Source organism: Podarcis gaigeae, assembly GCF_964106915.1.
Source record: "Podarcis gaigeae genome assembly, chromosome: 14".
Taxonomy (NCBI): domain Eukaryota; kingdom Metazoa; phylum Chordata; class Lepidosauria; order Squamata; family Lacertidae; genus Podarcis; species Podarcis gaigeae.
In genome coordinates this window covers 37,764,251-37,778,922 of record NC_139690.1, presented here as the reverse complement: position 1 = coordinate 37,778,922, position 14,672 = coordinate 37,764,251, and the positions used below count along the sequence as shown (strand labels likewise).

The following is a 14,672-nucleotide window of genomic DNA, read 5'->3' as shown; positions in this document are numbered from 1 at the left end:
AGGTTAAGAACTTTGCTTCAGGACGAGAACAGAAATCATGCTCCGGCGGCACAGCAGCAGCAGGAGGCCCCATTAGCTAAAGCGGTGCTTTAGGTTAAGAACAGTTTCAGGTTAAGAATGGACCTCTGGAACGAATTAAGTACTTAACCCGAGGTACCACTGTAAGTGGTTTTTAACCCAGTTGGATTGAAAACTTAAGTTATGAGCTTTGCACACTTTGGTAAGAAATAGTTCAAGCCTTAGTGACTGCTGAGCAACTAGAACAGATCAGTGACGTTTGTGTATGTGTTCGTGTGTGAATAGGTTTTGGTTTTGCCCTCTTGCACAGGAGAGCCTTCATAACAAAAAGCAACAATTTTACAACCCAAGCCAAACAAAAAACTGCTGAGAGTGCTATCCCTGTGAACATGCAAGGCAAAGCCCAGAGATGAAAACCAACAAATGCCATCTTGGCAAGCAGAATGAAGTGCAAATAAATAATTTAGAAGCAAGCAGGAATTGCTCGATGCATTGCGATATTTATGGGCAGCGAAAGCATCTTCTTCATAAGGGTCTATTGTGTGTCATGTACAAAAACGGACAGTGCATGAAGCTGATCACACTGGAACCATACATAATGGGAAGGACTTCTGCCAGAGACCCTGGAGAGTTGCTTGCAATCAGAAAAGGCAACACTCTGCTAAACTGACACCTGCTCTGACCTGGTGCAAGGTAGTGTCCTATGTTCCTATCTAACCCCAAAACAACAACACACTAGCTTTCCATGCAATCAGCCACCTCCATTCTGAACATAAATCCAAACTCCAAAATCCAAAATAAAAACGAAAAACTTAGCAGCACATTTTGAAACATGTTTAGAGACAGGGATCCTTCTCTCTTCAGCCTCTCTTTTGCCAAGGCACATCCTGGCTGCATATACACCATGCATTTAAAGCAAGTTCCCCCAGCCCAAGAATTCTGGGAACAACAATTTGTTAAGGGTGCTGGAAATTGTAGCTCAGTGACAGGAGAATTACAGTTCCCAGGATTGTTGTGTGTGCATGCATTTTAAATGTACACAGCCAGTGGCTCTCAAAATACTACACATCTACCCAAAGTCTGCCTACACAAAACATACACTAGTATTCAGTCAATGTCACCCACCCCATTCTGCTCCCACACGTTCACCCATATACACAAACATCCACCATTCACCCAACCACTCCAATATGTCCCACTCGGTCACCAAGCACTATGTACAAATCATGGTGGAATCTGTGCAGGGTGAACCAATAGAAAAGATATTGCTTACAACACTAATGTCTCAAATCAAATGTAACTGATCTGTAGAAAAGACCCCACAACCTGAGAAAAGAGAGAATGCAAGTACTTTTGTAAACCAAGAAAACCTTTAATAAAAATTATTCCTTTTATTAAAAAAGATACCTCACCATGCATGGATGGCTGCAAGAATTAGCCCACAAAGCTCTTCATTAGTTTTGCTATGGGGAAAGGTGGGATATAAATGTGAAGAACTCTTTTTAAAAAATCCTCAGAACAAAAATCTGAAGTGAATGCTACTGCCCTGAGGATGCAAAAGATGTTAACTCAGACACGGAACGCATTAACGGACTCCCTTGCTCTTACTTAGCTTTCTCTTCTGTGATTCTAAATCAGCAAGCGTAACAACTCCATAAAGCTTCATCAACTGCTTGACCTCACATTGATTTCCATAAAGGCCTCACAGACATATGCAGTAAAATCGTGGCGCTCTAAAGCTCTTCCTTTCTTGCCAGGAAAACTAATTTTAAAAAATCCCACCCACTCCCTACTTTTAAGATATCATAAGAATAACTACTGCATGCCAGTCCAACAGTACATCTTCCTCCAAAAGCCATTTCCAATTATAATCAATTCTATTATGGTAAGAATAACGTATGTTCTCCTCATGGGAGTCCAGCAGGGATGCAGCAAGGACTGCCACCCTCATCATAATCCTCAGCTTTCATTTTTTTTAAAAAAGGCTAAGTTTCTAGCATTTGTAGAACCTGAGATATGAGTCAATCAAACTGTCATTAATCAGAAAAAGTCCCTTCACATCTTTCAGGGTTTGATTCCCCCACCACAATGGGGGACCCCAAGCATTCCCAAGTGTCCACACAACAGCAAGTACCTGTAAATGGGAGTGGAATAAAAACCAGAAAGAGAAATGGAATGGAGTAGCCTGGAAATGGACACGGCTGCCTGCTACCCTAAACGGGTGTAAACATCTAAAATGTCTGTATTAAATATTAAACTTAACTATGGTTTAATGGTGAACGTGCAAGTGCTCTGGTGCCCAGAGAGAAAATCATGGGTGCTGCACTCCTCCCCTGCTCCTACTGAGACAAGTCATGATTTGGTTTAACGTTTCATCCTAATCCAGGTTCATGGTTTGTTCCTCTCCAAACAAACCACAAGCTGTAGCCAAGGCTTGTTCTTGGATTACTGCTTGTGGCTTTTTTTTGGAGAGACAAAAACCACAAGACTGGGTCTGCAGTGAGTGAGGATTTAAGGGCCAGCAATTTTAGCCCTGTGCACCAGTACACTTTTAAACCATAGTTAAGCCAAATTATATTTTTAAAGTAGGGATGGGGCACCTCAGGTCTGGTGATAGGATGTGGCCCTCAGGACTCTCTCTCTGGCCCTCAGGACTCTCCCTAGACCACATGCTCTCCATGGCCACACCTTTCACCAGCCCAGATTTACACCCTCCTTGAGAGTTTTGAATTTGACCTTGAAACCTTATTATGCTTCTGGCTTCCAGAGAGATGTGTAAGAAAACTGACACCCGTTGCTTCACCCACTTTTGCTTCTGGCATATGGCCCCTAGAATGCGAAGGTGAAGAAAGGTTGCTCACCCCTGGTTTAAACTGATGTGCAAACAATGTCTGTGCCCTCCATCATCTTTTCTCCAAAGACCAATCAAAGACTGCAGGTAGGGAAGCATGTTTTTTGAAAAACCCTGCATACACTTCTGTCTCTTGTGAAACTGGTATTTCTCAGGGTCTGATTTGAGATTTCCCACATTTGGAAAGCTTCAAAATCACAACAATAAAAACAGTGGTACCTCGGGTTACAGACGCTTTAGGTTACAGACTGCTAACCCAGAAATAGTACCTCAGGTTAAGAACTTTGCTTCAGGATGAGAACAGAAATCGCGGGGTGGCAGTGTGGCAGCAGCGGAAGGCCACATTAGCTAAAGTGGTACCTCAGGTTAAGAACAGTTTCAGGTTAAGAACGGACCTCCAGAACGAATTAAATTCTTAACCCGAGGTACCACTGTACTGCAAAAAAAGAGTAAAAGTAATATGTCCGCCAACTATAGCTTGGCATCAGTTGTAGAATGACAATGCAAGGTTAACCTCATACAAAGAGCACCTGAAAAGCAGCCACAAACTTTGTGATACTGCTATACATTAAGTATCGAAAGATGGAAAAATCATGAGGGCATAGCCACCTGCATGCCTAATCAATTTGATGCTACTTAGGAATTGGAAATTGTGGGGGTTTTCCCTTCCAATAGCTAAAATGTAAGGCTGCAAAAAACAACAATCTTTGCTCTGGGAGCTTCAACTTTGGACATGGACCAACAAATTGAAACTGAATGCAGACAAGATGGAGGTTTCATATTTCTGAGTTCCAGAACCCTGAATCTGGACCAGTAGCCAGGGCACATCTTTCAAAACTGGTGCCATATGGTGTGGTAGTCAGCTATGGACATGGTTGCATCCTTCTGGAAGAGAACAGGTCCATAGCTTGGGATTCCTACTTGATCCGACATTGCCCCTGGAAATTCAGGTAGCCTCTACAGCTAGGAGTGCCTATTTCCAGCTATGGCTGGTTTGCCAGCTTTGGCCAGTTTTGGACAGAGATGACAACTCGGCCACTGTACTCCATGCTCTGCTAACCTCCACATTAGACTACAGTTTCCCATGTACTTTGGGAGTATGCAAAAATGCAGGATGCCAGTCCCACAGCCGAGTTGTCCTTTCCCTGTTCGTCATTTTTGACAGTGTAATGATTTGGAACAGCTTTGGCAAACAATGAATTGGTTAAAAGCAGGCGTGGGGCACATCAGGGCTGGGGAACAAATGTGGCCCTCCAGGCCTCTCAGAACTGGCCCTCAGAACTCTCCCCAAACCACACCCCTCATTGGCCCAGCTTTGCACACTGAGTGTTTTTGTCTCACTGGAATAGGTTATTGAACTCTGATCAAGACACATAAAATGTATTTGATAGAAAGTACACATGAATCCCCTATCTCCATTCATTCTCTGTACTTCTCAGTATTAACTCGTTAATCCTTAGCCACCTCTTCTCTCAGCTGAAAGCACCTTCAGGCCTGATCTAGCCAAAATTCAGGACGTCCTATGTCCCACTGATTCCCACAAGAGACTGCAATTCTAGGACAGTTGCCTAACAGCAAGGCCCACTGAATAGAGCGGGACTTACTTTTGAGTAAACAGTCATAGGGTTGTACTGTTACAAAACCCCACTCTTTCTCCCACTGAAAACAATGAAATCTTTAAACAGCACTATCCTATGTCTACTCAGAAATAAATTCAACCACTCAGTTCAACTTTGGTTGGATTGTGACTCTAATAGTTTTGATCTCTCCTTCTATGGAAGATAATAACTATTAAAAATATGAAAAGGCTATGGTTCTCAGGATGGGGAGGGGAAATCTGATGAGCTGTTTCTAATTTAGATAAGATTAAAGGAATTGTATGAATATGCCTATGGGACGCAGGTGGCGCTGTGGGTTAAAGCCTCAGCGCCTAGGACTTGCCGATCGAAAGGTCGGCGGTTCAAATCCCTGCGGCGGGGTGCGCTCCCGCTGCTCGGTCCCAGCGCCTGCCAACCTAGCAGTTCGAAAGCACCTCCGGGTGCAAGTAGATAAATAGGGACCGCTTACCAGCGGGAAGGTAAACGGCGTTTCCGTGTGCGGCTCTGGCTCGCCAGAGCAGCGATGTCACGCTGGCCACGTGACCCGGAAGTGTCTCCGGACAGCGCTGGCCCCTGGCCTCTTAAGTGAGATGGGCGCACAACCCCAGAGTCTGTCAAGACTGGCCCGTACGGGCAGGGGTACCTTTACCTTTACCTTTATGAATATGCCTGGGATTAAACAGCTGGCAAAGCACATCACTGACAGAAGTGCTTTTATATAAATACCAAAGAGAATTATTTTGTTCTCATTCTATTTCAGCCTTCCTGTACATCAGTTCACAGCTGCCCCATCTTGGTCCTTGCCACACTGCCATGTAGAACCACAGAATCATAGAGCTGGAAGGAACACTGAGGGTCATCTGGTCCAACCCCCTGCAATAAAGGAATCACAGCTAAAGAATCTCTGACAGATGACCTGATCTCTGATCAAACCTCTGCTTTAAAACCTCCAGGGAGGGGGAGTCCACCACCTTCCCAGGTAGTCTTTTCCGTTGTCCAACAGCTCTTACCATCAGAAAGTTCTTCCTAATGCTTAGTCAAAATCTCCTTTATTTAAACTTGAATCCATTGGTTGAATTCCTACCCTCCAGAGCGGGAGAAAACAAGCTTGCTGCATCTTCCACATGACAGCCCTTCACAAATTTGAAGATGCCTATCATATCACCTCTCAGTCTTCTCTTCTCCAGGCTAAACCTAACCAACTCCCTCAACCATTCTTCATATGACGTGAACTCCAGACCCCTTATCATAGTCATAGAATCATAGACATGTAGCTGGAAGGGACACAAGAGTTATTTAGTCCAACCCCCTGCAGTGCAGAATCCTCTCGGTCGCCTTTTCTGCACACTTTCCAGCTTGTCAACATCCTTCTTAAACTGTGAAGTGATGCCAGAAGACCAGGCATCAGCCCAAAGGACCAAAAAAATGGCCTGACAATTGATGTAAGGGAAAGAGGCATCCGAGGCTGATGATGCAAAGAGAATTTGCCCTCCAGCCGGACTGTATCCTTGGCATAGAAAACTCCCGACCTCCCAGCTCTAGTGGGCCTCCTCAAATTAAAACATCAAGGAAAGCACACTCTAAAAATAACAAGTGGGACCCACAACAAAACGTTGCAGCATTGAATACTCCCACTTGAGATTCCAGGGGTTCCATTCCATCTGTCCCCCTCCACAGTCAATCAGCATTCTATGGCCACTGAGCATGTTCAGTCTTCTTTAGGCTGCTTTGGGGTGGGCAGAGGCTCCTCCCTCAAGGCTTCCCCCCTCAAAAATATATTTTGCACTTCTAGAAACTTGGGGCAGGTGTAGAGAACCTTGGGCCCTCCAGCTGTTGCTGAACTACAGTGACTATTCTCCCTGGCCCGTTGGCCATGTTTGCTGGAGCTGAAGAGAATTGTAGTTGCTGAATATCTGAAAGATTAAAATCTCCCCTCACCTGCATTAGGGTTTCCCTCATTCTGCTGCTTTGGAGGCATTCTTATATACAAATGGGTGGCCATTTTGGCTACAGAAGCAGATATACCCTTAGAACTAGAAATTAAGAACCAGGAAAAAACTGAGCATATGTTTAAGACCAGGAATTGGTTTTCCATACCAGAACTGAGTTCATAATTCTTTCCACACAAAAATCCAGTCATTGTCTCCCACCTTAAAAAACTCTCTTTGGATGTGTACACACTATACCTTTAAAGCACATCTGAAGCACATTATTTCTCTCAAAGAACCCCCACAGAGTTACAATTCCCAGAAACCCTTAACGAACTTCAGTGCCCAGAATTATTTGAGGGAAAGAATGTGCTTTGACTGTGCTTTCAGTGTATAGAGTGTATACAGCCTTGTTTCAGTATCTTAATTGAGGAAGGAGAGAAATGTTTTTTTAAAAAAACAACTTTGATTATTTTTACTTAGTATTACATTTATATTCAACTTCCCTTCAAGAAGCTCAGGGTGGTGTGCAACTTGAGTGGGTCACCTCATGCCTTTGCACCCCAAGTCTATTTTTGCCCAGCTGGAATTTGCCTGATATTGCTTCTTTACTTACCTGGATGGAAGATAGAAGGGGGTGTGCATGTGTGTAGAAACTAGGCTACTGTACAAAGGTAAAATCTACATTAACTTCTCCCCCCACTTTTGCCCATGCCCACCACTGACATGCAACCCTTGGAAGGTTGCCCAGAAGAGAGTGCAGCCTTCAAACTAAATAATAATAATCCCCCAACCATAGTGTATACAGTTCTCCCCCCTCCCCATTTTATACTCATAATAACCCTGCAAGGTAGCTTCAGCTGAGAGACAGCAACTGGCTCAAGGTCACCCAGAGAGACTTGGGGATTAAAACCCTGGTCCACGAGGCCCTAGTCCAACACTCTAACCACTAGGCCACACTGGCTGTTGTTGCTGCTGTTAAAAAAATGGGAGTCAAAAGAACTTGCAAATCTACAGCAAATCACTATGAAATCAACCAAGAGCAATTCCAGTCCTGCCACACCAGCCAATAACAAGCAGAGCAACTTTGGCACTTGGGTCCACTTCCATGGCATTTACAAACACCCCCTTTGCACCACACAAGGGCGGGAATTAAAGATAACAGAGGCTGGCACTTCCAGGGCCTAGCAGTGTGCCACACAAGTCTCCCCTCCTCTCCTTTCACCAACAAATGGTTGGCGGGATGGAGGGTAAGAGATCGCCCAGAGGGCAAACTGAACTGCTGGGAATTAAAAACTAGAAAAAACAGAAAAGCAGGGGAGAAGCCAGCAGGGTGACTTTCTGGGGTCTAGCGATAGATTTATCTCATCTTGGCACAGGAATTGGTGTATGAGTAGCAGAGGTACATGGCTGGTTGCCAAGGGCTGATGGAAAGGGGAGGCAGGTGGGCACAGCTATCCTAGGCACACCTTCCCCCAAGCTGGTGACCTCCAGTTGTTTTGGACTACAAATCCCATCAGCCCCAGGGAAAAGTGTTGATGGGAGTTGCGGTCCAAAGACAAATGGAAAGCACCAGGCTGGGGAAGATTGGCACTAGGATACAAAAGGGAGAGAGATAATAAGGACCCGGACAGGGACAAGGTCCCAACCAATAGGGCAGACTATTTTAGGGAGGGGATCAGGAGGAACAGTAGGTAATTTACTTGGTGGGGATGGGTGGCAGGTTGCAAAGGAAAGTATTTTGCACACAGCATTCCATGGAAAGTATCCCTGCAGCATCTTCACTGCATTGGATCTTTGCTTCACCTCCCTCCACCCATCCCACTCTGGACAGATTCCAACGGGTTTTTTAATGTCTCCTGGAGTCTCGTAAAAGAAACCTGGGTGTCAACAAAGTCTCCCCTCTGTCCCTTTCCCATTTCAAGAAACTTAATCCACAGAGCTCCAATGCATTTGCCAGATTCCAGTGGGTTTCTCCTTTCCCCCTTCTCTTCAGCCAAGACAGAACAAGCCGTGGCTTATTCCTAACCCTTTCTCATGGGTTTTTTGCTTTGTTTTTTTAAGGAGCCCAGCAAAGGATCTACAGAACATTTCATCATCCTGGAGAATCTGCTGCAGCTAAGCAGGTCCTGGATCTGTCCCTTGGATGGCAAATCCCATGCAGCTGCAGAATAATAGTAACACTACTACTGCTACTAAAAATAATAATAATCTACTATTAGTAGGTGATGAATCCCAAGTACAGTACAATCCACATGAGCTGGGCCTGAGCTCCAGAAATCCATCCTCCTGCCCAGATCTGGGCCACGGCAACACCACTCTTGCCTATGAAGCTGCTCGGGAGCAGGAGGGCTGCGTCGGCCTTGGTGGGTCCTCGCCTTGGCCTGGCCCAGCGCTGCGCCCTCGTTGCGCGCGCCGCGGCCTCTCCGCCCCCCACCCCCACCCTTTCCCCGCTGCAGGCGCGTCGCCCGCAGGGGTCTCCCTCTCTCTCTCTGGGGCTCACCTCCTCGGCCTGCTTGCGCAGCGCCTTCTCCCGCTCGTACTGCGTGAGCAGCTGCTCGTTGTCCTCGCGCAGAAGCTCCAGCTCCACCTCGTGCTCCTGGTTGTCGGTGAGCACCGAGTCGAGGTTCTCCAGCACCGTCACCACCAGCGGCATCAGCTCCTTGACCACCTCCTCGTCGTAGCAGCGGATGAGGCGCTCGAACTCGCGGTAGATGCTGTTGGCCAGGCCCGACACCCGCTCCGACATCACCGAGCCCGAGCAGTAGTCGTCGCCCGGGTAGCCCCCGACGCCGCCATCGTCCAGCTGGATCTCCAACATCTTGGCGCCACCGCCTCCTCCTCCTCCTTCGCTGAGCGACGAGCCCCGCGCCGCGGATAGAAGGCGCTCCCACCGACAGCGGCACCTGCTCCGTCGGCTTGCAGAAGATGGATGGCGGCGGCGGCGGCGGTGCTGATGCTGCTCCTGCGCCTCCCGCTTCGGCCTCCGCCTCCCCAGCGCTCGGCTCGGCTCTGCCCAACGTCGCTTGCCCTGCGCCACTGGCCACTCCCGTTGCCGTCGCCTCTCCTCTCCCTGCCTTGCGCGCACAGGCGCATCAGCACCAGAGACGCCGCTGCGGCCAGGCTGCTAGTGGGAGGCGGGGGCGGGGGTGGAGGGACGGAGAGAAGGAAGAAAGGTGGGTTTACAATCGGATTTCCCGTGCGCATCCCTCCTTCCTTCGCTCCAATATGGAATAGGTTTTCATCGTTACTAGGCTGGCCTGAGCTGTGGCCGTATTTATAATCGGGGAGCGGGCGCGCAGATCCAGAATAATGCTGCCGCACAGCTCTCTTTGCGACGGGCAAAGGACAGGGGGAAATGAGGACTAGCCTGCTTGCTATTTTTTTTTTTTAAATCCGTGTGCCTGTATAATATTTAATTGGTTACATTTTAGGTACACGGCATAATATCCCCAAACTCCCATTTACTGAGCTGCAAATGAGATACGGATTTGGAAGAATCACCACCTAATACTCACTAAGTAAGCTTCATTCAGCCTGGTAGGATTTGCTTCGGAGTGGACACAGGATAGATTGCTATGAAGATCATTCTGTGGGTGAATTTATCCCTGTGGGGATAAAGTTGGGCATTATTATTATTATTATTATTATTATTATTATTATTATTATTTTAAAACGCATTGTAGAATTCCCATGCATTATATCAGTGCAGTTAAGTCCACATTCTTAAATCAGGAGCCTAAGCAGTGCACAAAACCATATGCTTATATAGTTGTTTAGAGGGGGGGGGTATAAATTCTTTAAGTATATAAATAATCATTTCAACCACAGAATTCATGCATTACACATAATACAACACATTTTAACTACTCCACGACAAAAACCCAATTGCAAAATATTTCCATCTGATAAACATATAAACAGGTCCCAATGTGTGGTCGGGTCTTCCATATGCTTTATTAAGGATGCTTAATGCCTTCAGAGAGACAAATGAGGCTGAACCCTGTATGAAAATAATAATCTCTAACCTAGAATCCCTTCCACTAAATCTAATGTGTGTGAACTGGTTGCAATTACTCAGTGAAAGCTGAAAGCCGTTCTACACATCTTCAGAGGTAACCTGCCCCCTGCTTTTTAACTTTTTGTGTCTCATAACTGAGTTTCTGCATGGGAAGCAAATTGATACATAGTTCACTTGATGGAGATATTTTGGTCTCCATCAGAGAACCTCTTTATTGCAGATTCAACCTGATTTGCTTGCCCAAAATTTATGTGGAGGTTAGATAATTTCTGATCTTTATTGAAAATTCAGTCTGATTTGTGTGTAGGAAGGTTACGCAACAATTATTGTTATTAATTACCCATCCTTCACTCTAAGGTTCTAGAGAAGACTACAACAATTAAAACACAATGTTAAAAACAGTTAAAAACAACTTACAAACACACAAAAATAAGGTGGGCAGTCATGCTGACCTGCTTATAGGACATTTGTACAGCTTCCCACTAATTGTTCATTCATTAAACACTTTTTAATGCAATTCACTTTCACTTTGCTAACCGAAAAAGTCCATCCTTCCTTAAAAGTGGATTTATTGTGTGACAGATGACTTAATTCCACTTTGATTTCACAAAACTACAATTCCCCGTGTGTGCATGAATCCTTCCCACAAATACTGTCAGTCTGGAGACATCATATGATCAATCCACCTCTTAAATGCCCTCAGCCACTGGTTGCATGGTGCGAGCATTCATCTTCCAACCAGACCCTACTTCACATCCCAATATGTTTGCTGCAGTATGTTTCTCCAACTTCAGCTGGTGTGTCAGGTGTGCAATTTCCCACAGAAGACAGCCCAGGCCTTGATCATTAATGTTTTAGGAACCTCTAATATAGACTACTGTGATGTGTTGTTTGTGGGACTGCCCTCAAAAAAGGATCTGGTAACTTCAGATGGTGCAAAATTCCAGATACAGTGGTACCTTGGTTTGCAACCGTTTTGGATTACAACCACGTCAAACCCGGAAGTGTGTGTCCCTTTTTTTGGGTTACAACCCTTTTTTTGGGGATTACAACCCATTTTTGGGGGGAGGCCCCATTGGCGAAAGCACGCCTTGGGTTACAACCTGTTTTGGTTTACAACCGGAACTTCGGAACGGATTATGGTTGTAAACCAAGGTACCACTGTACTTGCCTACATTTGGTCAGTCAGAGCATATTACTGTGGTGCTGTTGGATCCATACTGGCTGACATTTCAGTTATACTCTCAATTTACCTTTATTTTTATTTATTTTAATGCCTTCTATAAAAATAACTATAATAACGTAATAAATCTTCATGGTACCGACAATAATAACAAATATAATAGGAAGACCAAGAGTAACAGAAACTACAATAGCTTAAGGAAAACACTAATGACCAAGCTTTACATTTAAGAAAGTATTGAAAAACTAACTGCACACCACAGAAATCATTCTGTTTTACTTTGTTATTCTGTCACCTACATATATTCATTACATTCAGTCATATAGTTATATCTTAATTTGTTTAGACTAATGAGCCACTTTATCTATAACTAGTGTATATTTCCCCTGATCATGTGTTGGGATTGACTGTATCTTTACCTTAGTATTCCAATAGATAATTCTAAAGGCTCAATTTACCTTTAAAGCCTTAAGACAGAAATCAAGGAATCATAGAGAAGGAAGGCTACTGAAGGCATCTTGATCAAGACCCTCCCCCAACCCCCCAAAATAAACCCTGTATCTGGCACTGCCATTTCCCATTCAAAATCCTACTATGCAAGGTCACATTAATAGCCTTCTATGTCACTTAACACTGACAAAAAATACACATTTCCTAGTTGCGTGACTTATACACAGAGGTGTATACCTCTGTTTCATATAACAGCAACCAAAACTGTGAAGCAAACAATAAAATAAAGAGCATCAGCTGAGAGATTCTCTGTGCCATCTCTGGAAAGATCAGGAGTAGCATGTCAAGCGCCCTGCAATAAAATCCATCCCCCAACCTCTCTAATGACTAATCAATGAGGCATTAGAAAGGTTTGGGTAGAGTTGTAATGTGAGCTTCAGTGTTCTGGTCTGAGGAAGGAAAAAGGAATGAAGAGAGAGGCAGAAGCTTGCAAGAAATCTCAGGAGAGATCTCTTAGTTGCTCCTAATAGCACTCTAAAACATATTCTATTCAAGACAAGGGATGGATCTGCCTAGAGCTATGCAGAAGGGATGTCTGAGCCCTGCTTTTTTAGATGTCAGGCTGTCTGCTGTAAATTTCTGGATTAAATTTATTGTAAAGAATATGGGAGGATGTTTTTCTTGTTCCTCCCAAGTGCCCCAAATGAACATGGCCACTGAAGAAAGGAATTTGAATTTGTTGCATTTATTTTTGGGGACTGAATACTACTTAACACGATAAAAAAAAATATCTCTAAGTAATTTACATAAAAACAATCCAGATGCAACGTTTAATAAAATTCCCTTAAAACTACAGAAAAATTGAATGAAAACACAACTGTATATCGTAAATAAAACTGAGCAGTGTACAAAACAAAAAATAGATAATACGAATTTGGGTCCAGAAATAGTTGCCCAGAAGCAATTGTGACCCTTGTGTTCTTGAACCCTGCTATATGGACCTCTTCCTCAGGCCGGGAGTTTGCCTAGGACTAGGTGATTATTATCTCTTCTGGCTCTGTCTTTGCCTTCTTGTTCTACCTCTCCAGCTTCATTCTCAGTTCCAGCTGAAAGGCTGCTTTCAGCTCAGCCCTGACCAGGATCAAGCTGGCAATGGGTTCTCTATAATTTGTTACAAATCTTCACTCCGCTTGTGGCTGTTATTATAAAGACCTTCCCTTGACCTTCTTTTTATAGAGCAGCATGTTCCTCCTGGTCTTATCAGACAGGGAAGCCTCCACGGAAGCTGTTAAATAACACCAAGTGGACAACTATAGCCATCACAGAAGATTTCTTTATGCCAGTATTGTACTGTATTGCACTAATTACCAGCACGCTTATGGCAGCAATGGTGCCACAAAGCTCTTAGGCAATTTTGTTTTCTGCTTGCTTATTTATGCCCCCCCTTTTTTCCGCTGGAAAAGTTTCTACATCCACTAATTTCCTCTCAGATAAATAAATGTGCTAAAGAAAAAAAGAAAATATTTTTCTGGTGTGACTATGGATTGGCAGCAGTTCATCTAGATCTCCTTCATTTCCCGGATATTGGCCAATAGAGGATGTTAGCTCATTCTTCAGTGGAAAAATCTCCCAGAGCAGGTAGCCTAAATAGTATCAATGACAAACAAAACAGTCCCTGCCTGTAGGCTTACAAGCTAAAGGGCATAACACAAAAGGAAAGAGGAATACAAGCAAACTCAGGCACCTGTTCCTAAAATTATTCCAAAGTTCTTATGATGGCCAGCTTGACTTCTGGGAGATGATGACCCAAACGGAGCTTGGTTCACACTTGAGCTGATGGGTGCTTCCTATTTCTATACCTCCTGTAGCCTGATAGAGTAGGCAAGGGAAAAGAGGGGCCCGATTGACCTGGTCTCTTGACAGAGCCAATGCAGTGAGCCCACAAGCCTATCTTTTCCTCTGCTGTAGCCTGGTAGAATTATATAACAGCACAGTGCATTTATAGGATGGATGTAAGCAGAAGTAAAGTCCCTGTACCCCAGAACTGAAGGTGACTAGAAACAGGGATCATTACTCCTGATGTCTATGCTGATTTGTTTTGGGGTTTTTTTGCCTTTCCTAAACAGCATTTGCATGGTTTTCTAGTGTGTGTTTTTAAACAAAACAAAACAAAAAAGCAAAACTGATTTATTATAGCCATTATGATTACACTTATACCCCACCATTCTTCCATGATATAACTTAAGGCAGCATCCAGGGGTTTCCCATGCAGGTAATCGGCCAGATCTAGGCCTACTTACTTTCAGCAAGGTGGCTACAACATGTGCCTTCAGACAATATCCTGGCACCAAAAAGACTGCATTCAGTGTCTGCCTGGATTTTCCTAGTGCAAGGTCCTGTTCTGATCAGATCCACCTCTTTCCACAAACTCTACATGGCTGGACAGCTCCCTTGCTGCCTCAGCAGCCTTGCCTTGGGTTCTTGCCCTGTTGGACAGCTCCCCTGCCTTGCAAGCAGATGGGGAATCAGAACCTCACAGCATCAGGAGTGATGATTCTAGCCTGCAAGAGTACAACCCACTTCCCAATTGCTTTTTAAATAAATCCACGCAATTGGGAACCCC

The 14,672-nt window shown here is 44.6% G+C and overlaps 1 protein-coding gene across 25 annotated transcripts in view; it reads right to left on the bottom strand.

Moving 5' to 3' along the window:
- MAPK8IP3 (mitogen-activated protein kinase 8 interacting protein 3) overlaps window positions 1-9,480 on the bottom strand; it is a 70,395-nt gene extending 60,915 nt beyond the window's left edge. For 22 of the 25 annotated variants that reach the window (XM_083711310.1, XM_083711289.1, XM_083711308.1 and 19 more), the window contains exon 1: window positions 8,899-9,479. In XM_083711310.1, the coding sequence (XP_083567436.1) occupies window positions 8,899-9,216 (318 nt within the window). In that variant the 5' untranslated portion in view covers window positions 9,217-9,479. Of the gene's footprint in view, window positions 1-8,898 lie in introns of all 25 variants that reach the window. The other 3 variants (XM_083711306.1, XM_083711288.1, XM_083711287.1) reach the window with 2 other exon arrangements.
- Window positions 9,481-14,672: the final 5,192 nt, after the last annotated feature.